Source organism: Phoenix dactylifera, unplaced genomic scaffold (assembly GCF_009389715.1).
Source record: "Phoenix dactylifera cultivar Barhee BC4 unplaced genomic scaffold, palm_55x_up_171113_PBpolish2nd_filt_p 001269F, whole genome shotgun sequence".
NCBI lineage: Eukaryota > Viridiplantae > Streptophyta > Magnoliopsida > Arecales > Arecaceae > Phoenix > Phoenix dactylifera.
Window position 1 is genome coordinate 6,849 of NW_024068602.1, and position 25,044 is coordinate 31,892.

General features: G+C 46.5%; 1 protein-coding gene and 1 non-coding gene across 2 annotated transcripts; both read left to right on the forward strand.

The window, feature by feature from the left end:
• The first annotated feature begins 6,137 nt into the window (after positions 1 to 6,137).
• LOC120108312 lies at positions 6,138 to 7,565 on the forward strand. The gene is made up of 3 exons (XM_039121902.1): positions 6,138 to 6,710; positions 6,783 to 7,088; positions 7,188 to 7,565. Exons 1-3 carry the CDS (start codon positions 6,288 to 6,290, stop codon positions 7,563 to 7,565), a joined length of 1,107 nt encoding a protein of 368 aa, XP_038977830.1. The 5' UTR covers positions 6,138 to 6,287.
• Positions 7,566 to 24,536: 16,971 nt separating this feature from the next.
• LOC120108315 lies at positions 24,537 to 24,642 on the forward strand. The gene has a single exon (XR_005509713.1). It is a non-coding gene; the product is annotated as a small nucleolar RNA R71 (small nucleolar RNA).
• The last annotated feature ends 402 nt before the right edge of the window (positions 24,643 to 25,044 follow it).

Here is a 25,044-nt window from a genome sequence, read left to right on the forward strand (position 1 = left end):
ACTAGGGAATCATAATTACATGTACAAATGAAATAGATATTATGCATTTAGACATGCAAGCAAAGGAACAATGAAGTAAAGTATTTAACATACTCATCATTCCCTCTAGTTTGGTTGAATCTTGTCTTAACACTCTCCAAATACCATGAATAAAAAGTCACACATTCTTTCATTAGATATCCTTCAATAATTGAACTCTTAGGGTGGCTTCTATTAAGCACATATTTTAGAGTGCAAGTACATACCTATGGACAAGTGAAATGGGTTCAAAGGCAAATATGGGTACAATTTTATGAGCCTTAACAACTTTGAATAAAAACAAATTAGTTTTTAGTAACTAAAGATGCACCTCACAATAGGGCATATTCACCGATATTGCATAAGTTTGGCTTCAGATGCTATGTAAACGACCATGTGTACCATGATATTAAAGAAAGCTAGTAGGAAGATCCTCTTCAAGTGATAAAGGGCAAGTGTAGCTTTGGAACATAAATCCCAAAGGTACATTCTTAATGCAGTGAAAAATACAGCTCACATCCATAGTATTTGACACCCTAGGACATGCTAGGTCTGGCCTTTTGTATCTATTAATACATTCTTCACAACAATTGATTAGGCAGTAGTGATACTAGAGCATCTACAGTTCCAACATAAGATCTCGAAAAAAAATACCATGACATCCATTTAAAACGGTCCAAGAGCACCATCACAAAAATTTTAAGGGTTCATATATCATGTCTTCTTCAAGGCATTTATTTAAATTGTAATAGAAAAATGTCTAAACCCTAATCCATTGCTTCTCATCCCACAATCCCCTTCTGAATTACTTGTGGGCATCTAAAAAAAAGAGCTACAGCTCAGTAAGATACCTTTACACCTTTAGTTGGATCAAGCATTATGATAAAATACTAGAACAACATAGATATCACCAGAATTAATAAAGGAAATAATTCATCAAAAATTTATATATCATAAAATTTTCATATCCAGCTTATATTTTGCTACATATATAACAACTAAGTAGTTAGCTTTTCGTAGACTAGGTTTAAATAAACAACTCGGAGAATGTTCTTTCATACAAATTCTTTAAGGTTATCTACATATGCATTCTTTTTTATTCTTATTGACTGAGGGGATGACTTGCTTCATGACAAGGCCTAAAAGCAACTAGATTTAGGAAACATAGAATGCCAATTATCAGCCGTGGATAGTAAATCATCTTTCCAACTTGTTTAATCATACACCTGACTACTTATGTTTTCATGTTTTGGGTTGTGAACGTTACTCTAATATTTCAGCAATTGATCCACATAAACTAGCTCCACCCAAGGTCACTTAGATTTGTTTATATTGGATTCTCTAATTTGCAAAATGGGTATCGGTGCCTGGACCTGGTCACAACCATTTTCTCAACTTGTTTCCTCAACAGTTGCATTAGCTTCATCGATAGTGAAAGGATCCCTTTGTGGGCTGCATGCATTTATTTTCAAAAATTATAGAAGCATTTAAAAATTAAACTATTTAATTTTCATGCATGCTAGAGATAAGATCTCTACAACAAAAATAAGAACCATAATTTAAATATTTAAGTAATGCATAAATCAATGATTGTATGTCTAACATATAATTCTGAAATTTCAACAATCCTGAAATTTCAGCAACCATGTTTAAGATCTAATCTTAACTTTAATGAGATCAAATCTCATACCTGATTCCTTGGAGATCTTGGATGACTCCTTGATCACGCTTTGCAGCCGCACACGTGTTCGGCCTCTATAGATTGTCCACACGAAGCTCTAGGTAGATCGTTTTCCGCGGAAGTGCTAGCTCGTGCAGGAACACTGCAGTGGCTGAAGCTTTCTCCTTCTAAACACTCAACCTTTGATCGTTCTTCAAAGAGATGGAGGATGGATGTGAGGAAGAAGGAGAAGAAAGGATGGAGGCCCTCAAAAAATCTTTTCAAAATTTTTTGAAACCTCTAAATATTTTATATTCTGAACATAGGCGTGGGGGTCTTTTATAGCCAAAAGACCCCCCCACGCCTCACACCTAATTTAGCCAATTAATTTGGCTGATAAAATCCCCCAAAAATTATGGTGATTTTGCATCTAAGAGGAGATAAACATATCCAAATTTCGTATATTTTGGATCCCTAAAAGATAGGAATTCATGCATCCAAAGTTCAGCCGCAAACCACCCTATTTCATGCGCCATGCAATCCCTACAAATTAGGAAATTCATATAAATCGTTTTAGGAAGATTTGAGGCACCATTTTTATAGAAACTATAGCCCCATGCCTCCTCTCTTCTCATGCCAATTTTTGGCTAAAAATAAATAGGATAGACATGGAAAATCTGGGGGATAAATCAAGATATCATTCTTCTCCAAGAAGGATAAGGATGGGTTCCTAAAATTTAGGGATTCTTCTCCTTTTCTAATTCTGATTATTTGGACTCATAATCCTCATCAAATAAGGTCTTCTAATTGATTTGGATCAAGCCCAATCTAATTGGGTCAAGTTCCATCAATTGGGTCAAGCTCAATCTACTTGGGTTGAACCCAATCCAATTAAGTCAAACCCTGATGGAGCCCAAATTGAATCATATTCAATTTGGCTCAACCTAAGCCTAATTACTCAATCAAATTGAGTTCATTAGCAATCTAATTGCTAATTAGTCCTCCAATAATTTAATAATTATTTTAATGCAACTTTTGCTTATGATAATTTGTCAATCAAATTGACCAAATTAGCCCTAAATGATTCTTAATCATCAATCAGCTATTTGATCAACCTAGAAACTTCTATGCATGTGACCCCATAGGTTCGTATGGGCCTAAGTCGGTAGCATAAGAACAACTTCTTGTACTAATCAAAATGACCATCTAGCAATGGTACCCAACGTCCGAATAGGCCGAATGATTGCAAAGCAACATTCAAGAATTCTTGAACTATGGTTGTCGTACAATTCTTCCCTATGACTCCAAATGCTCAGGACGACTTCAGAGTTCATTGTCAACTCTATAATAAGTACATCCTCTATGTGATCAACTTTAGAAATTCTGTGACTCCTCACAAGGATTATCCTGGCCAAGATTTTGCTAAATTGAACACAAAGCATTATCTTCTATTTTTAGGAGGGGTCAATTCCATCTTGACTCACATACAGATTTTGCAAATACTTGACTGCACCCAATAACCTTCCGTCCCAGAATTAGAAATTCTGCTAGTCCGGTACCAAAGTACAATGAGTTGCTTGCTAATCACTGTGGTGATCTCAAGTCTGAGGGATACTTATACCCATATCCACTCGGAACATCTCTTGATAGTAGAGCATTCCGGAATTGCTCATGTTCAGTGAAATGTATCCCTACACTTCACCTGTGTAACATATCAGTGTATCCACACTCCTTGGTTAAGAGGACAACCAACGTATATGTAACATGATGATCTAATCTTGATTATGTTGTCGTCCTAGGTAACAGCATATCATTTGGTCGCGAACATGTTTAAGGACTCGAAGATAAATCCTCCTTTATCATAAAATAAGTCCTAAGGACTTCATCATATAAGAGTTCATTTGAAGATGTTCAATGAAATGATGAATAATGCCAAATAACACTTTATTAATTTATCAATTCATTTACAAAATTCAATCATTAATATACTGACGATTGACACTTAGTGTTGCTGGAAATTGGACCCGGGGGCCGCCGTGAAGCCGGGGAAGGAGGAGCTCCGCTGCTGCAGGGGGCGGACGGCGGTGCGCCGGCTGGCTGCGTCCTCTGCTGTGGGGGGGTGTGCAAGTCCTGCAAAGAAAACCGGTGGCCGGGCTCCCCGGCGCCGGCCCTCCGATGCCTAAGTCAGAGGGGGCAAGTATGTGGAGAGAGCAGGGGAGAGAATATGTGAGAAGACAAAGAGAATCTTGTGTTCAATTGTGTCTGTGCTGTTTTCTTCTTTTTTCCCCCGGTCTAGGAGGGTTCTCTCCAGCTTCGGGTTTTTTCTCTTGTTTTTGGTCCTCTCTCCCTTTTCCCCCCAGGTTTCCTTTTATAGGAGGATTTTTGTTACCTGGGAGGTGACAGGAGGTTTGTCCTGTTTTGTAATAATTGGGCACGATTTGGCCCATTAATGGCGTAATGGAGAACGGGACCGGATCAGACCGGAATCAGGGAGTTGTCACGGTCGATCGGACCTGTTGGAGTGGTTGAACCGCCGGCCGTAGCGGGCCTGGGGTCTGTGGATGGTAAGTGCATTTATTACCGAATGAACCGGCGGTCAGGTAGAGCCATGCGCTCTGATGGTTCAGTGATCCGGAGATCGTCTTGGGCCGTGTTCATTAAATGACTGAGTGCATCGGAGACTTGAGAGAGTCTTGTGCATTAATGGCAGGTCGTGCCGAATACCTGCGAAGATCTTATGCCTTGATGGCTTGGAGATAGTGGCAGGTCGCAAGCCGTAGGAGTTGTCAGTCCCTTGGACTTTAGGCAGAGGTTGAACATTTGGTTAAGGCATCGGCTCGGCAAGAGTGCCGAGCCGAGCTGGTCGCCCAGTGGGGCGCCCTGTGGCGGGGTTGCTTCAAGTACTCCTGGTCGGCGCCCTTTAGGCGAGCACCTTCTAGCAGAGCGCCTTGGCGCTGTCTTTGGTCGGCACTTTCTAACCGAGCAGCTTTGGGTGGGGCACCTCTTGGCGCACGCTCTGGTCGACGCCCTCTAGTCGAGCGCCTTCCTGGTCGGCATTTCTTGGCCGAGCAGCTTTCTGGTCGGCGCTCTTCGGCCGAGCGCCTCTGTGGATATATGACTTAGGGTTTTTCCCCTAACACTACCCCCCGACTTCCGAGCTCCAGTTGGCTATCAGCTGGAGCGCGGGAAGTAGCTTTAATTGGGTCATCACGAATTCCAAAAATTTTGATTTACTGTGCGTTTTGAATTATCGAACGCTTCGAGGTGCCTTTAATAGGCGGCGTCTCTTCTTTCCCGAAGAGCCTCATTATTGGGACACCTTTTGCGAAGCGTCCTCGCGTCGTGGGCTCATGATGGGGCCGCACGATCTTCGATTGCGGATGCCTTTCCGCACGATCCGATGGGGCGCTTCGACATTCGAAGTGCTAGCCCTAATTAAATGCGTCGTTCTGTCTTTTAGGCCGACACGTGTTATCATCTAACCAGGACGCAACGCTTTCTTCGCTGATCCGGGCCGTTGGGGAGGTCTATATAAACTCTCCCCCGGCCCCCTGTCCTCTTTCTATTGCCTTCTGCTTCCAGCTTCCTATTCTCCCAGCCTTCCTCAGACCGAAGTCCCTTTTCTCCGGCATCTTTCCCAGGTCCCCCTTCTTTTTGATTTCCCTCTCTTGTAATGGGTTCTTTGCCTAGCGAAGTAGTATCCACCATGAGTGTCCTGGAGGTCGAGATGACCGAAGAGTGGTTTTTCCCTCTTCACGGGTTCCATTTGGAACCCGCCAGGCGAAGGGATCGGGTAACCGATCCTCCGGTAGGCCGGATCGGAGTGCACTCGGAGTCACTCTGGGCCGGCCTCCGATTTCCTCTTCACAGCTTTGTGAATGAGTTGCTGGCGGTATGCCAGTTGGTCCCGGCGCAACTCACTCCAAATGCTTGGAGGGCAGTGATGGGTTTCCTATCACTGTGTTTACTACAGGGGATTCCTACCTCTGTCAACGTCTTCCGGCGACTTTTTATTTTTAAGTCGAACCCGGGAGACGGGGAGTGGCTCTACATCGCCCTCCGGGTGGGTCGTCCACTTTTTCATGGTGCCCCCTCATCCATTCATGGTTGGAAGGAGAAATTCTTCTTCCTGGGTTCCGAACGGTCCTGGGGGTTTGACCCCAGGTGGAGGCCGGCCCAACTTAAATCCATCAACAGGCTCCCCCAGCTTTCTCCGCGTGAGCAGGAGATCTTCGATACCATCCGCAGCCTTGGGGACGGGATTTTGCTGAACGGCCTCATTAGCGAGGACGCCCTGGTGAACGTGGGCTTGAGCTCGGCACGTCCTCAGGGTAAGGATAGTTACAGCAACTTCTTATTTCCTTATTGTTCTAATGTTCTAATTTTGCTCATCTTTGCAGACATCGCAAAAATGGTGACCAAGAGCGAAGTCCTTTACGCCCGCTTCCAAAAGAGGGCGGCCGAACTCTCAGGAGAACCGACCGAGCCGAGGAAGAAAGCAAAGACCTCGGCGAAGACCTCGACGACCACAACCGTTGAGGCGCGCGCTTCTCGCCCCGTGCGCCCTGAGGCTGGTCGGGGAGAGGGCGTGGGCTCTGGCGGAGCCACGATGGCACCTCCGTGTCCGGTGCCGATTTCGCAAGTCCCTGGTCGGCGGGAAGCTCCAAATTCCGACCAGGGAGGGAGGACCTCAACAGATCTGGCGCTCGCGCGCCCCACCTCTACCACGCAGCGGTCCGGTCAGCCGTCTACTCGACCCCAATTCCCCAGCTCTGAGCCGGGGAATAGCCAAGAAGCAACGGGGTCGGCCGCACCCAGGCCAGCTGAGGCCGGTCTGGCGGGTTCTTCGGGTCCTCAGGAGCGGGTGCCTTACGCTCCTGGATGGGCTGTTTTCGAGGGCGACTCGGCCCTCGATAATGTACAAGTGGCGCGCGAAGTTCTTCGGGTCGCGCTGCTCCCGGCCGACCAGGCCAAAATTCGGTCCATGAACTACGGCGAGTTCATGGACTCCGCTATTTGCTCTTCCATCCGAGTAAGTCAGCTTTTATCTCTGTGCAAATTTGTGTTTCGGCTTAAAACTGTTTCTTACATGTCCCTCTTGCAGCGCCTCCACGAGACCGAGACGATGATTCACATCATCCAGGACTATCGGGACCGGGCCCGAAGGCATCAAAGGGGGCGCGAGGAGGCCGAAACAAAGTTCCTCGCGTCTGAGGCCGAGCAGAAAGTGCTTCAAGCGAAGCTAGGGGCGGCCGAAGACGAGGTTCGGACTCTGGTCGCCGAACTTGAAGAGGAGAAGGGTGCGCACTCTTTGGCTAGGTTCGAAGTGCGCACCGCGGAGGCCCGCCGGACGGAGGCCGAATCGTCGCTCGCTATACGCGAGCAGGAGGTGGGGGAGGCTCGAATAAAGGTCCGAGATCTCGAGATCCGTCTACTTGACGTGCAATCTCTGCTCGCGGATCGCGAAAGAGAAATAAAGATTTTGGAGCGGAAGGCCGCCTACCATGAGGCTCGGGAGAAGGAGGCCCGGGAGCAGGCCCAGGACGCCGTCAAGCTCTTCTGTAAATCGGAAGAGTTTCGCAACTTGATGGAAGAGGAAGGCGTCAATGGTCTCATCCAGGGCTTCAAGGACTTCCGCAATCAGTTGCGGCGACTTCTCCCAGATTTCGACCTTAGCCTGCTTCAACCAGGCGCTGGGGTCGAAAACCCAGAAGCGGAGGCGGAGGTAGAGGTTCCAACCTCTGGCGGGACCGACCAGGAGGGTCAAGCTGAAGAAGGCGAGATCGTTCTCGAGGTCACCGAGGCAGCTCCTAAAGCCACCGTGGGGGCCTCGGCCGCAGAAGAGCCAGCTGTTCCTGAAGTCGCCGGGCCTGAGCCCCTTGTGTAGTTTCCCCTTTTTCCTATCTTCTTTTTCCTTTTTGTAAGCCGGAGCGGCCTCTATACTTTGTTAAGGCCGGGTCCGAGCTCTTGTACTAGGCCTCCGGGCTTTTTGAAATGAATATTCATGTGTGGAAACTTGTCTATTGTAGCTTAGGTTTCTCTGCTCGGATCTATTTTAGGTTCCGAGGATATGGGCTCTAGGGCCTGAGCTTAAGTTTTGGCTTGCCGAGCTCCATTGCTCGGTTCTCCGACCAATGGTATAGCAACGCATAGATAATGTAAAAAACATTAAATAAATGGGTACCTTGTACCGTATGCGTCCATGCGCCGAGGCGACTGAGGACGCTTCTCTGCTCGGACTCCGTTCTTCGAGGACGTCGGCAGAGAAATCCAGAAGCAGAGTAGATAATGTAAAAAACATTAAATAAATGGGTACCTTGTACCGTATGCGTCCATGCGCCGAGGCGACTGAGGACGCTTCTCTGCTCGGACTCTGTTCTTCGAGGACGTCGGCAGAGAAATTCAATAATAGGTAATGTAAAGACATTAAATAAATAGGTACCTTGTACCGTGTGCGTCCTGGCGCCGAGGCGACTGAAGACGCTTCTCTGCTCGGACTCCGTTCTTGGAGGGCGTCGACAGAGAAATCCAATAATAGGTAATGTAAAGACATTAAATAAATAGGTACCTTGTACCGTGTGCGTCCTGGCGCCGAGGCGACTGAAGACGCTTCTCTGCTCGGACTCCGTTCTTGGAGGGCGTCGATAGAGAAATCCAATAATAGGTAATGTAAAGACATTAAATAAATAGGTACCTTGTACCGTGTGCGTCCTGGCGCCGAGGCGACTGAAGACGCTTCTCTGCTCGGACTCCGTTCTTGGAGGGCGTCGACAGAGAAATCCAATAATAGGTAATGTAAAGACATTAAATAAATAGGTACCTTGTACCGTGTGCGTCCTGGCGCCGAGGCGACTGAAGACGCTTCTCTGCTCGGACTCCGTTCTTGGAGGGCGTCGACAGAGAAATCCAATGACGAAGAGCGGGCCGGACTCGTTGGCTGAAGCCGATAAAGAATGAGCCGAGCTCGCTTGGCCAATAAAGACAACATCCCAACGTATCGGGGCATCCCGATGAACCGGGGCATCTCGACGTCTCGAGGCATCCCGGCCGAGGTCGGGGTAGGAGCACGAGCCGAGCTCGTCCGGTTAGAGGACCGCTACTCAATAGTCGATGGAGCACGAGCCGAGCTCGTCCGGTCAGAGAGGACCGCTACTCAATAATCGATGGAGCACGAGCCGAGCTCGTCCGGTCAGAGGACCGCTACTCAATAGTCGATGGAGCACGAGCCGAGCTCGTCCGGTCAGAGAGGACCGCTACTCAATAATCGATGGAGCACGAGCCGAGCTCGTCCGGTCAGAGGACCGCTACTCAATAATCGATGGAGCACGAGCCGAGCTCGTCCGGTCAGAGAGGACCGCTACTCAATAATCGATGGAGCACGAGCCGAGCTCGTCCGGTCAGAGGACCGCTACTCAATAGTCGATGGAGCACGAGCCGAGCTCGTCCGGTCAGAGAGGACCGCTACTCAATAGTCGATGGAGCACGAGCCGAGCTCGTCCGGTCAGAGAGGACCGCTACTCAATAATCGATGGAGCACGAGCCGAGCTCGTCCGGTCAGAGGACCGCTACTCAATAGTCGATGGAGCACGAGCCGAGCTCGTCCGGTCAGAGAGGACCGCTACTCAATAATCGATGGAGCACGAGCCGAGCTCGTCCGGTCAGAGGACCGCTACTCAATAATCGATGGAGCACGAGCCGAGCTCGTCCGGTCAGAGAGGACCGCTACTCAATAATCGATGGAGCACGAGCCGAGCTCGTCCGGTCAGAGGACCGCTACTCAATAGTCGATGGAGCACGAGCCGAGCTCGTCCGGTCAGAGAGGACCGCTACTCAATAATCGATGGAGCACGAGCCGAGCTCGTCCGGTCAGAGGACCGCTACTCAATAGTCGATGGAGCACGAGCCGAGCTCGTCCGGTCAGAGAGGACAGCTACTCAATAATCGATGGAGCACGAGCCGAGCTCGTCCGGTCAGAGGACCGCTACTCAATAGTCGATGGAGCACGAGCCGAGCTCGTCCGGTCAGAGAGGACCGCTACTCAATAATCGATGGAGCATGAGCCGAGCTCGTCCGGTCAGAGGACCGCTACTCAATAGTCGATGGAGCACGAGCTGAGCTCGTCCGGTCAGAGAGGACCGCTACTCAATAATCGATGGAGCACGAGCCGAGCTCGTCCATGGAGAGCGCACCATAAACTCATGGACATCTTCAGGGAGTCCACGCAGGTACTCCATCATCCCGAGGTATCAGGGCATCCCAACCGTGGTTAGGGAAGAATAAACCTGATGCCATGAGATAATCAAGAAAATTGGTGAGCTCGGAATAAGTTCGCAATCCATCAGTTTACCGTGAAATGAAATTTATAGAGTGAAATTCATAAGATGAAATTTAATGGTTGAATGATGAGGGACCCCTTAGGGTTCTACTGGTGGTACACGCGGAGATTTTCAGAGCTCCAGCTCCGCGGAATGGGAGTCCCATCTAGAGACTCCAATTGATAAGCTCCGGGCCGGCGAATGTGCGTGACTCGGTATGGTCCTTCCCAATTCGGGGCCAGCTTCCCTCGCTCAGTTGGTCGGGAGGTTTCAGCTCTTCTTAGGACAAGGTCCCCTGGTCTGAAAGATTTGACTTTGACCCTGGCGTTGTAGTACTGAGCTGTCTTTTGTTGGTACCTCGCCATACGCACTCGGGCGACCTCCCTTGTTTCCTCGATCAAGTCGAGGTTGCCTCTGAGCTGCGAAGAGTTGGAGCTAGCATCGTGGTGCTCGACTCTTGGAGAGGGGAGCCCAATCTCTAGTGGAATGACGGCCTCCGTCCCATATGTCAGGTTGAAGGGAGTCTCGCCGGTGGGGACGCGGAACGTAGTCCGGTAAGCCCACAGGACATTGTATAGGTCTTCGACCCATTGTCCTTTGGATTTGTCGAGCCTGGTTTTGAGACCCTGCAAAATAGTACGATTTGTTACCTCGGTTTCTCCGTTTGTCTGAGGATGCGCGACCGAGGTGAAGCGGTGGTCAATGCCAAGCTCGGAGCAGAACTCTCTGAAATGGATGTTGTCGAACTGGCGACCGTTGTCAGAGATAAGGATGCGGGGAAGCCCGAATCTGCAAATGATGGACTTCCAAACGAAATCCCGCATCTTCTGCTCGGTGATCCGGGCGAGGGGCTCAGCTTCCACCCACTTAGTGAAGTAGTCGATGGAGACGACCAGGAACTTTCTTTGCCCGGTGGTCAGAGGAAATGGCCCGAGGATGTCAATTCTCCACTGGGCAAAAGGCCAAGGGGAGCTGATAGAAGTCAAAAGAGCCGAGGGCCGGCGCTGAACGTTGGCGTTCCTTTGGCACCGGTCGCATCTCTTGACGAAATCCATAGCATCCTTCTGGAGTGTCGGCCAATAATACCCTTGGCGCAGAATTTTATGGGCCAAGGCTCGTCCTCCCAGATGGTTTCCACAAATTCCTTCGTGGACTTCGCGCAGGGCATAATTAGCTTCCGTTGGGCGAAGGCATCTGAGAAGGGGAGAGGTGAAGGATTTCCGATAGAGCTTTCCCTCGTATAGTATGTATCGGGTGGCGAGGCGCTTGATTCGGCAAGTCTCTCGTACATCAGCAGGGAGAGTTTCGTCTTGCAGATAGCTGATGAGTCCATCCATCCAGCTTGGCTCGAGCTCGGTGCAGAGGGTCTGCTCGGTCTCGTCCGTGCTGGGCTTTTGGAGATATTCCAGGACTGCCCCTTTGGGAAGCTCGCTCATGCGAGAGGATGCCAGCTTTGATAGCTGGTCGGCCCTGAGATTCTCCGACCTGGCAATATGTTGAATGTGGAAAGAGTCCAAGGTCGAGGCGAGATCCCGTACCTTCTGGAGATACTTCTGCATGGTCGGGTCTCTAGCTTCGAAGTCGCCCACAATTTGGTTGACGACGAGCTGGGAATCACTGAAGGCCTTCAAGTCCTTCACTCCTAGCTCTTTGGCTAGCTTAAGCCCGGCGACGAGCGCTTCATACTCCGCCATATTATTGGAAGCAGGAAACTCGAGGCGCAGGGCCTGCTCGGCGACCACCCCCTCCGGGCTGGTGAGAATAAATCCTACTCCACTACCCCCCGAGTTTGAAGAGCCATCGACATGTAGAGCCCATGTAAAACTCGGGGTCTGCTCCAGCGGTGGCTCAGGTTCAGGCTTGACCTCATCTGGTATAGTGCACTCGGCCATAAAGTCTGCGAGTGCTTGTGCTTTGATCGCCTGTCTGGGCCGGTACTCAATGTCGAATTCCCCGAGCTCAATGGCCCATTTAGTGATCCGACCCGCACGATCCGATCTTTGCAGGATCTGCTTGATCGGCTGGTCAGTCAGCACGGCCACTGTGTGAGCTTGGAAGTAGGGTCGGAGCCTCCGAGCTGAGATGACCAAAGCATAGGCGGTCTTCTCAAGCTTGGAGTATCGGGTCTCAGCATCCCTTAAGATCCGGCTGGTGTAATACACCGGTTTCTGAAGTTTCCCCTCCTCTCGGACCAGGACCGAGCTTACTGCTACAGGGGAGACAGCTAAATACAAGTAGAGGAGCTCACCCTGTTGAGGCTTCGTGAGTAGGGGAGGGGAAGCCAGCAGGTGCTTGAGCTCTTCAAAAGATTGCTGGCACTCGTCCGACCACAAAAAGTTCTTCGGCTTCTTGAGGGCTGCAAAGAATGGAAGGCAGCGCTCGGCCGAGCGGGAGACAAACCTCCCGAGGGCTGCCACTCGGCCTGTGAGCCGCTGTACCTCCTTGACCGTCCTGGGAGGCGTCATCCTTTGGAGGGCTCGGATCTTCTCTGGATTGGCCTCGATTCCTCGTTGTGTAATGATGAAGCCGAGGAATTTGCCGGAGGTGACCCCGAATGCACATTTAGCTGGGTTGAGCTTCATCTGGTACTTTCGGAGTGTAGAGAATGCTTCATTGAGGTCGGCTATGTGGTCTTGCGCCGCCTTGCTTTTCACCAGCATGTCATCCACGTAGACCTCCATGTTTCGGCCTATTTGGTCTTTGAAGATCCGGCTGACCAGCCTTTGATAAGTCGCCCCGGCATTTTTTAGACCGAATGGCATCACTTTGTAGCAGTAGGTTCCCCCGTCGGTGATGAAGGCTGTCTTTTCCTCGTCTTCTGGCGCCATGCGGATCTGGTTATATCCGGAAAAGGCGTCCATGAATGCCAGCAGCTCGTGACCCGAGGTGGAGTCCACGAGCTGGTCTATGCTAGGAAGTGGAAAGCTGTCCTTCGGGCAGGCTTTCTTCAGGTCGGTGTAGTCCACGCACATACGCCACTTTCCGCTAGCTTTTTTGACGAGGACCACATTGGCGAGCCATTCCGGGTAGGATATCTCCCAGATGAAGCCGGCTTCAAGGAGCTTACCGACCTCCTCGGCTGCTGCTCGTTGTCGTTCAGGGGCGGCGCCTCGCTTCTTTTGTCGCACGGGCTTGCAGGTCGGCTTTACCTGAAGCCGGTGGACCATGACCTCCGGGTTTATTCCCGGCATGTCTATAGGCGACCAGGCGAAGACATCCATATTGTCCCGTAGGAAGTTGACGAGGCGACTCCTCCCGTTTTCGCCAAGGCCAGAGCCGATCTGCACGGTTAGCCCGGGAAAGTTCTCTCGCAAGGGAACTTGAATTAACAACTCACCAGGCTCTACCCGCTCTTTCTGGGGGTTGACCCGTGCCTCCATAGCTTCAGTTGAGGGCTGGTCAGTCGTTGGGGCGGGCACCTCGGCTGGTCGTCTTGCCTCGTGGGTCGCTAGGTAGCATCGCCTTGCCACCATTTGGTCCCCTCGGACTTCACCGACTCCCTGACTGGTGGGGAATCGCATCAGCAGGTGGTGAGTTGAGACTGCTGCTCGGAGGGCGTTGAGTCCTGGCCTTCCAAGGATGGCGTTGTAAACCGAGGGCAGGCGTATCACAAGGAAGCTCATACCCACGGTACTTTCACGAGGGGCGAGCCCGGCTGTGACCAGAAGGTCGATCTCGCCCTCTACTGGGACTGAATCCCCAGTGAATCCAACTAGCGGAGCATTCATCCTCCGTAGCTGTTCTTTTGTCATCCCCATTTTACAATAAGCATCAAAATACAAAACATTCGCCGAGCTTCCATTATCAACCAGGATGCGTTTTACATCAAATTTATTTATGATCATGGAGATGACCATGGCATCATCATGGGGAGTTTCGACTCCTTCTAGATCGTCGTCTGAGAAGGAGATAGCTTCAGATGTGCGCGGGCGTTTCGAGGAGGCTCCTTCCCCTGAGGCTTCTCCAGCCGAGGTCCCTCCTCGGATAGTGTTGATGACGCCGGCGATGGGCCTGTTGGCATTGGAACCTTCAGGCTGTGCTGCTCCTTCGGCTGGCTTCTTCCCTTCGCGCCGGCCTTGCACAAACCGATCGAGCACCCCTCGGCGAATGAGTGCTTCGATCTCATTTCGGAGCTGATAACAATCCTCGGTATCATGGCCGTGATCCCGGTAAAAACGGCAATACTTCCGGAGATCACGCCGGATTCTTGTGTCTGGCTTTGGAGGGGGGAGCCGGATGCAATCCCGATTCTCAATCTCCATGAGGATTTCAGCCCGAGGAGCATTGAGGAGAGTATACTTTTCATACCTCCCTTCAGGTGCACGGGCCTGCAGTGGGAACCTCGGGCGGAGTGACCTCTGCTGCGGCGGTCCTCTCAACCGGGGTGGACTCTTCGGGCGGGGCGGATTCTTGGCTCGTCGTGGAGACGAGCTTCTGGGTTGGCCGCGTTCCTCACGGCGCCTCTTCTTGGGATTCTGCTCGGTTCCACCCCGCCTAACTGCCACGGCCTCTTCTGCCTTGGCATACTTCCGCGCCCGAGCGAACATTTCGGTGAGGTCCGCTGGGAAATTCTTCTCAATCGAGAAGAGGAATCTGTAGGACCGGGCTCCAGTCTTCAGCGCCGACATGGCGATTGACTGGTCAAGCTCCCGGACTTCCCATGTTGCGGCGGTGAACCGGTCCAGATATTCCTTGAAGGACTCTCCCTCCTTTTGTTTGATGTCGAGGAGGGAGTCGGATTTCCGCCGCTGGGGCTGGCTAGCGGCGAAGTTGCCGGCAAACTGTCTGCCGAGTTGCTCAAAGGAGGAGACAGTACTTGGCTTCAGCCCGGTGAACCAAAGCCGGGCTGGTCCTCGGAGTGTCGCCGGGAAAGCCTTGCACATCATGGCTTCCGAGGCTCCTTGTAGGGCCATCAAGACCCGGTAACTCTCCAGGTGGTCAAAGGGATCAGCCTTGCCGTTGTAAGGCTCCACCTGGGGCATTTTGAACCGGAGGGGAACCGGTTCATCTTCAATCACCTTGGGTGCTCTCTCCAGAGGGAGGCCTGGACTTGAGAGTCCTGACCTCGAAGAGGAAGCCCGCTAGTAGGGGGCCCCAGTTGAACTGGAGCCGGGGGAGGCGGTGCTGCTGGGATGCCCCTGGGTTGCAAGCTTTGAACGGCGGTAGCCAACGCCTGCACTTGCTGCACCAGGGCATCAAATTGTTCCGGTCGAACTTGAGGTGCTGGCTCAACCGGGGGTGATGAGTTCTGAACGGAACATTCTGGGCTTGGTGGAGGACGTCGAGAGGCGTTGGAAGCCCCTTTGCTTCTTAGCTTCATGGTAGCGAACTCGGGCCCTTCCTCTAGCGCCAACTGTTGCTGGAAATTGGACCCGGGGGCCGCCGTGAAGCCGGGGAAGGAGGAGCTCCGCTGCTGCAGGGGGCGGACGGCGGTGCGCCGGCTGGCTGCGTCCTCCGCTGCGGGGGGGTGTGCAAGTCCTGCAAAGAAAATCGGTGGCCGGGCTCCCCGGCGCCGGCCCTCCGATGCCTAAGTCAGAGGGGGCAAGTATGTGGAGAGAGCAGGGGAGAGAATATGTGGAGAAGACAAAGAGAATCTTGTGTTCAATTGTGTCTGTGCTGTTTTCTTCTTTTTTCCCCCGGTCTAGGAGGGTTCTCTCCAGCTCCGGGTTTTTTCTCTTGTTTTTGGTCCTCTCTCCCTTTTCCCCCCAGGTTTCCTTTTATAGGAGGATTTTTGTTACCTGGGAGGTGACAGGAGGTTTGTCCTGTTTTGTAATAATTGGGCACGATTTGGCCCATTAATGGCTTAATGGAGAACGGGACCGGATCAGACCGGAATCAGGGAGTTGTCACGGTCGATCGGACCTGTTGGAGTGGTTGAACCGCCGGCCGTAGCGGGCCTGGGGTCTGTGGATGGTAAGTGCATTTATTACCGAATGAACCGGCGGTCAGGTAGAGCCATGCGCTCTGATGGTTCAGTGATCCGGAGATCGTCTTGGGCCGTGTTCATTAAATGACTGAGTGCATCGGAGACTTGAGAGAGTCTTGTGCATTAATGGCAGGTCGTGCCGAATACCTGCGAAGATCTTATGCCTTGATGGCTTGGAGATAGTGGCAGGTCGCAAGCCGTAGGAGTTGTCAGTCCCTTGGACTTTAGGCGGAGGTTGAACATTTGGTTAAGGCATCGGCTCGGCAAGAGTGCCGAGCCGAGCTGGTCGCCCAGTGGGGCGCCCTGTGGCGGGGTTGCTTCAAGTACTCCTGGTCGGCGCCCTTTAGGCGAGCACCTTCTAGCAGAGCGCCTTGGCGCTGTCTTTAGTCGGCACTTTCTAACCGAGCAGCTTTGGGTGGGGCACCTCTTGGCGCACGCTCTGGTCGACGCCCTCTAGTCGAGCGCCTTCCTGGTCGGCATTTCTTGGCCGAGCAGCTTTCCGGTCGGCGCTCTTCGGCCGAGCGCCTCTGTGGATATATGACTTAGGGTTTTTCCCCTAACACTTAGGATACAATTTCTAACAACTCCCACTTAGCCTAATGCCAATCGGCACAGTATCTAATACCCATCTTCGACTTGTATTCATTGAACTCTTTGATGCCAATGACTTTGGTAAATAGGTCAGCCATATATTCTTTTATATCAATTTTCTGTAGATCAATATCACCTTATTCTATAATCTTCTGAACCAGGTGATAGCATCGCAGAATATGCTTGATCCGCTGATGTGCTTTAGGTTCTTTTACCTGAACTATGGCTCCAGTGTTATCATAAAATATAGGAACTGGACCATCAATGGAGGGTGCCACTCCAAGCTCGGTGATAAACTTGCGTAACCAGACGGCTTCCTTGGCTGCATCAGATGCTGCGATATATTCTGTTTCATATGTAGAATCTGGCACTGTGTGCCGCTTGGAACTCTTCCAGAAGATAGCACAATCCTTAAGAGTAAAGATATAACCTGACACACTCTTATTATCATCTCGATCTGATTGAAAACTGGAATCAGTATATCCCTCAAGTTTCAAATCAGAATCACCATAGACAAGCCACTGGTCCTTAGTATTTCTCAAATACTTAAGGATAGTTTTCACAACCTTCCAATGGTTGCTACCTGGATCAGACCGGTATCTACTCACTACTCCTAATGAGTATGCCACGTCTGGTTTAGTACACATCATGGTGTACATTATAGATCCCACTGCCGAAGCATATAGAATTCTATCCGTACTCTCTTTTTCTTAAGGAGTTGTCGAACAATCCTTCTTAGAGAGATTAATTTCATGGCCCATTGGAAGATAGCCTTTTTTGGAATTGATCATGCTGAACCTCTTCAGTATAGTATCAATGTATGTAGATTGGGATAATCCAAGCAATCTTTTAGATCTATCTCTATAGATCTTTATCCCAAGGATGTAAGATGCTTCACCCAAATCTTTCATGGCGAATTGAGATGATAACCAGACTTTTATTTCTTGTAATGCAGGGACATCATTCCCAATTAATAGAATGTCATCCACATACAAAACTAGAAATATAATTACTGAACCATTGACCCATTTATAAATGCAGAGTTCTTCTTCATTCTTAATGAAGGCATATGTTCTGATTACCTTATCAAAACGTAAATTCCAACTCCGTGAAGCTTGCTTTAATCCATAAATGAATTTTTGAAGCTTGCACACTTTAGACTCATTGCAGATATAAAACCTAGGTTGTATCATATATACTTTCTTTTCTAAATTTTTATTTAAAAAGGCGGTTTTAACATCCATTTGCCAGATCTCATAACCTAAATGTGCTGCTATCGCAAGCATAATCCGAATGAACTTGAGCATTACCATAGGAGAAAATGTCTCATCATAGTCAATACCATAACGCTGACGATACCCTTTGGCAACTAGACGGACTTTATAGGTCTCTACCTTTTCGTTTGTACTCTATTTTTTTTTTGAAAATCCACTTACACCCTATGAATTTAATCCCTTCGGGTGGGTCAACTAATGTCCTTAGATCATCGACCTTCATGAATTTTATTTCAGATTGCATGGCTCTAAGCCATTTATCAAAGTCATACCTCTGTATTGCATCCATATAGGTGATCGGATCCTCATCATTTTCATAAAATTCGACAGGATCCTTGTCCTGGACCAAGAACCATTGTAACTGTCCAGCTGACGTGGTACTCTACCTGATCGCCTTAATGGTGCATCTAAGATGGGTTCGGAATCTGGTCTAATCAAATCTAACTCAATAGGTTCAGTGGATGGTGTTGGGTCTTCTACATATTGAATTTTCCTAAGTTCTACATTAGAGCTTCTACTTCCTTCTCCAAGAAAGTAGCTCTATTGCTTACGAACAACTTTTGTTCTTCAGCAAGGTAGAAATAATATCTTTTAGTTTCTTTAGGGTAACCGACAAAGAAATATTTGTCAGACTTGGCTTCAAGTTTGTTTGCTTTTAAACGTTTGACGTAAGCCGGACACCCCCAAATCCTAAAGTGAGAGAGTATCGGTTTCCGTTCCGTCCACATCTCATGTGATGTTTTTTTCATAGATTTACTTGGAACCTTATTAAGTATATAACAGGCTGACTTAAGTACATATCCCCAAAGGATATAGGCAGATCAACAAATCCCATCATGGATCGAACCATATCTAATAGAGTTTGATTTTTTCTTTCTGACACATCATTATATTGCGGTGTACCAGGAGGAGTCCATTGGGAGAGAATCTTATTTTCTCCTAGATATGTCAAAAACTCACTGGTGAGATATTCACCTCCTTGATCTGATCGAAGAGTTTTAATACTCTTTCCAGTTTGTTTTTTTTACTTCATTACGATATAATTTGAACATTTCAAATTATTCAGATTTTGTCTCATTAAATAGACATAACCATACCTAGAAAGATCGTTTGTAAACGTAATGAAATATGAATACCCACCTCTAGCATTTGTGCTCATTGGCCCATATACATCAGAATGTACAAGGGTCAATAAGTCACTGGATCGTTCACTTTTTTCGGTAAAAGGTGATTGGGTCATCTTATCAAGAAGACATGACTCGCAGGTTGTCAATGATTCACAATTATTAACATTGAGGATTCTCTTTTTACTTAACATATTCATCCTGTTCTTGTTAATATAACCTAGCCTATGATGCCAAACATAGGCATCCATGACATTATCTATTCTAGGATGCTTACTTAACTTGTACATTATATTAATAGGTTGTGACAATATATAAATTCTATTGCTCAAATGTCCATGCATTATAGTAACACCATTCATAATGATATCACAATAATATCTTTTTATTGAAATCTCATAACCATTTATGGCTAAAAGGTCTACAGAAATTATGTTCAATAAAAAACTTGGACAAAAGTGACAGTCACTTAAGACAATTTCTTGAGAATTGAATACAAGTTTCAGACTTCCCAAGCTAGAACTGGAACTGATCTTCCATCTCCAACGTTCAGGAATCTTTCGCTTTCTCAAATTTCTCACTGACTTGCAGTCCCTGCAACGAATTGCAAATATTAAAGAGACTACCGATATCCAATACCCAAGTCGAATTATCACATATTGAGAAATTATAAGGTGTTGATCGGTTATTTCAATTTCAAAAATAAACCACGCAATAGCACGTATCCTGTAGGATAGTGATTACGGGTGTCGGTCCACAGGGATTGGAGACAAGTTATTTTTTCTAATTAAATAATTACTTCAAAGGGGATAAGCTAGAGTAAATGATAAAAACTAAGAATTAATATGGGTGTAATAGTATGAATTATCTATAAAGAGAGGTGTTTAGGGCTAGATTCCACCGATAGATTTATATCCGTGACGCTTTTCAATGATTGAGTTGTATGTAAGACTTGATTGCTTCCGACTACAAGCCAAAGCAATCACAAAAGAAAATATAACTAATTCCCAGCATGAATCATCTAAGTCTAGCACAAACCATCTACTCTAACGATAAGCATGACCTGTCTAACCTAGCATGATGCATCTGATCATTAAGTCATTAAACATGAAATCGATGTCACATGAATATCTCCTCCAAACCACAGGTGTTGGATTCGATGAAATAGATCAATCTATGTAAAATATTTTATGCAAGATAAATGATTCACATAAATTGGATAAATCATAAGATCAATTGATAAATTCTTCATCATGCAACCTATCTTACAATACAAACTCAAATCAATAAAAATGAAACGAATACTCCTCTATGGCTTCATCAAACCCCTAAACCGAGGCTTAGCTGCTCATGGTGGCCGGAAGTCCTCCCATCTTCATAAAAAATTGCTCTTCACTCCCTTCCGCTCCCAGCCTCTCTCTCTTCTCTCTTTTTTTATTTTATTTCTTCATCTCCCTCTCGGCTTTCTTCTTCTTTTCACTGAAACAGGGGGTCTCCCCTGTTTTTCTGTTGAACCGAGCTCTCCCCCCCCCGCTCTCCCTTCTTCGTCTTCCTCTTATAGCTCGCCGAAGACCAGCAGCGATGGATCCCGAGAGAGGAGGAGGGCGTGATGTTGGGAATGATCACGGGCGGAAGAGGAGGCGGAGGATCTGGATCTGGCTGCACCGCGTGGGACTCGTGGCTGGAACGGGCAGCGGGGCGCTCTGTGAGGCGAGATCATGGGAAGAATAGATAGAGGGAGAAAGGAGATAAACAGTGAAACAATTTTATTTATTTATTTTTTTATATTATATTATTTTCCACTGTTCATATGAACAGTGTTTTTACGGGACACTGTTCATATGAACAGTGAATCCAGTGATTTTCCCCGGAATTATTTTTATTTATTTTATTATATTAATTATCTTCTTTTTTTTATTTTCAATTTATAAATTTTATATGAAGGCTGGTAAGGAATTGCTTTGGGTTTGAGGTGGGTCATGATGGTTGACTTGTCCTTGAGCCCATTGTCATTTAAATTTAATTCTTGCTAAGCTGCTTCAGATCGAACTCGACCGGTCAAAACCAAGACCATGACTTAATAAAAATATTTTCCATACAATTATAACTTTCAATCTAATCAGGACCAAAACCCATTTAATTATAACCTTAGCCGAGTCAACACAATCTCCTTATATGTTTTTCTGTAGTTTTCATGAAAGATTGCAATCAAGAGAGAGAGACAAGTTCAAAATCTGGTTTAAGAAAAGAATTATTTACCTCTTACCATAATTTAAATTTAATTCAATGTTTATTCAATTTCATGGTAAAATATGTATTTATCAGTTTAAAAACATTGATAAGTGCTATGGAAGGATGACTAAATTATAAATTATTAAGCACTTATCACACCCCCAAACCTATGTTTTGCTAGTCCTCGAGCAAAATAAAATTAAAGAAAAGCTCTAACTCACTTTCGCAGGCATCGCGATTGCATTTACCATATGCAACAAGGCTTTAAACCCCTAGGTTATCCTAGTGGACGAGTTATAGTCTCGTGAGGGTTTCCAGTGAAGATACCCACAAACTTCAATATCATTTATTGTTTATGATTAATTTGTTGTTGTTGTTGTTGTTTTTTTTTTTTTAATTCAAATCTAATTTAAGATACATAAATGATAAGAATTTCAAAGCACACACGGTTTTATTTACTAAGTCAGCCCAAATTCTAGATTAGTATGCAATCTAAGTTAAAGTCATTAAGTTTCCGTTTAGGGAGTTGTAAGACTCATTTATACTGGAGTGCTTGGTGAAATCTAGACCGTACACAAGCTAAGGGTTCGGATCTCCAAAATATTGTTAATACTAGTAGTTTCCAAGGATTGGTCGAAAAGACCTGCTCACTGATTCAAAATCATCATTTCTGCAGGATTTCGAGAGTTGTGGATGTTTACTTTAGTACCTCACAGGCTTTATCTGTAATATTCCAGTTTACTCGAATTTTTACAACGACGGCTTTCACACTATTGTCTTTTTCAAGGTCAATACAGAACTTTTTTTTTTTTTTGAAAGATGTATAATTGTGTACTTTTACTCTTGTGGTGATTTCTCCGGGTAACGAGCAATCAGTCGACAACTCTCACACCAGTTGGCACAAGGTGCAGGCATCAAGACTCCCCTACGGACTTATGCTCGGAGTCCTCATCACAAGCCCATTTAACTTTTGACAATAGGTAGCCCTTTTCGATGTTCCTGACTAAATCCTTTTTTATTGATGATTTTTTTTTTTTTTTGGATTAGATAAGTATGATTCATCAGGGTCCAAGGTTGCTACTATACTATCAACATAATGTCGAGCCTAGACCTTAGAAGGGTCGGCCAGTGTGTAGTGAAATTCCAAAGTATTAATTAGCTTACAACTCCCTAAGAGAGACTTAATAAAAAGAACTTAAATTTGTATAACTTCCGACTAGTCATTGGGCTTTTTAGATTTTATATACCTTGTGTGTTTATCATTCTCACATTAATGTATAGAAATTAGGTTTTTTCTTTGTTTTTTTTAAAAAACAAAAACTTTTTATTATTATTATTATTATTTTTAAATTTTTTTATTATTTATTATTTTATAAAAATGAAAATAAACATATTTTTTCTTTTTTCTTTTTTTTTTGGATGAAAATCAAGATGAATACCCCCAAACCTAAACCTAACATTGTGAAGTGAAAACGAATGCAAGAGATGCAAACAAAACCAAAAATTCTTAAAAATACTCAAAAATACCCCCAAACCTAAACCTAACATTGTTCTCAATGTTAAAGAAATCTAAGAGAATTGGGTTACCTCCCAACAAGCGCTAAGTTTATTATCTTCAGCCAGACATAGTGAGATAGTTTTTGCATCTCCTTCTATGAGGTCATCTATTTTGTCTATCATAAAACACTCAATTTCCCTTGCGGGTTGGTCGGCCGCATTGAACACATTTAATTTTACCTTCATCTTCCCAAATGATATGTTCATTACCCCTGTTCTACAATTGATGCATGCATTGGCTGTTGCTAAAAAGGGCCGCCCAAGGATCACGGGGATTTGTTTATTAGGATTGGGCTCATGTTCCATATCAAGGACAATGAAATCTACTGGAAAATAGAATTTATCTACCTTGACAAGAACATCTTCAATTATCCCACGTGGTGTTTTTACAGATCGATCAGCCAATTGAAGGGATACCGAGGTTGGTTTTAACTCACCTAAACCAAGTTTCTCATAAACTGAATAAGGTAAAAGGTTGACACTTGCCCCTAGATCTAAGAGTGCTCGATCAATGAAATTATTTCCTAAGACACAGGAGATGGTGGGAGCACCAGGATCTTTGAATTTTGGAGGGGTGTTGTGTTGGAGAATAGAACTCACTTGCTCAGTTAGGAAGACCTTTTTAGGCACATGTGTCCTAGATTTTCGCTTTTGTGTACAACTTTGTCTTTGAGAAATTTGGCATAGGAGGGAACTTGTCTGATGGCATCAAGGAGTGGGAGGTTGATTTTAACTTGTTTGAAGACCTCCATCATCTCTTCTAATGAAGTTCCCTTTTTTCCAAATGGAGAGGGTGAAGTAAGAGCTTCAGGATATGGGGCCTTTGGGATATGAGTTTTGGCAGAAGGTGGACTAGGTGAAGAAGAAGAAGAAGGTTTTTCATTTGACACATTTCTATCCTCTTCTTCATCTTCCTTATTGTTGTCCTCCCCAATCTTATTGTCTACTACACGTCCACTCCTTAGGGTAGTCAAAGCATTGGCTTGTTCATGATGAATTGCATTTAGTTGATTTTCTTGAGCCATGTATTGTCCCCTAGGATTACTTAGTGGTTGGCTTGGAAGCTTTCCTTCCTCTCGCTTGTTTAGTGCATTAGCTAGTTGACCCATTTGGGATTCTAGCTTGGCGATTGATTGCGTATGAGAGTGCACTAATTGTGTAATGGTTTCCAAACCTTGAAGGGCGTTCAACACTTTCTCCTCAAAGGCTGTGTTTCTTTGGGGTGGAGGAGAAGTGTGTTGAAATTGAGTCGAGGGACGGTAGGGATGAATATTTTGTTGGGTTTGAAAATTCTGAGGATTTTGAAAATTTTGGGAATAGGGTTGGGCTATGTTCGAAGCTTGCTGCTTCCAAGAAAAGTTTGGATGATTTCGCCATCCCGGGCTATATGTATTGGAAAATGGGTCATTACCCGATCTAGGCAGTGTTTGAGCAGCATTGATGTGTTCTTGCACGAGTTCGGGGAATTGGGGCGCTGAAGGGCACTCATGAATAGGGTGGGATGGGCTAGAACAAATAGTACACACTTGTGCTTGGGAAGAGTTCATGTAATGCCCACCTATCATCAGTTGGTCAATCTTATGGGACAATGCATCTACCTTGCTAGACAGGTCCATAGAATGACTTATTTCACAAATGGTCCCTTTTCTTTGAGAACTCGGGGGTGCTTGACGAGAACATGAAGCATGGTGGAGGGAGTTTTCATTTAGATTTTTAAATAATTTCCATGCTTCATGCTCATTTTGAAGCATGAATGTCCCCTCACATGCGGCATCAATCATCTAACGGTTTCGTTCAGTCAATCCGTCATAGAAGCATTGCACTAGCTGCCACTTAGGTATTTGATGATGTGGGCATTTACGGATTAGGTCCCGAAATCTCTCCCAAGTTTCATGAAATTCTTCTCCCTCAGTTTGGGAGAAGCTTGTGATAGCACGTCTAAACTGGTTCGTTCTTCCTATGGAAAAGTATTTTTTTAAGAATTCTTGTTGCATTTGACCCCAAGAATGAATCGAGTTGGCTTCTAAAGAATTCAACCATTGCTTGGCTCTATCTTTAAGGGAGAAGGGGAATAATCTAAGTTTCAGAGCATCATCAGTGAAATTCTGAATCTTGACAGTGGTGCAAATCTCAAGGAATTCATCTAGGTGTTTATATGGATCTTCATTGGTGAGCCCATAAAAAGATGGAAGCATTTGGATCACACTAGACTTTATTTCATATTGTACAGCTGCTACCTCAGGTAATCGAATGCAAGATGGGGAAGTGTAAATAGTGGGAGTAAAGTACTCCCTCAGGAGTTTGGGTTGTTCTTCAGCCATCTTAAGAGGTGGGGATGATCCTAATG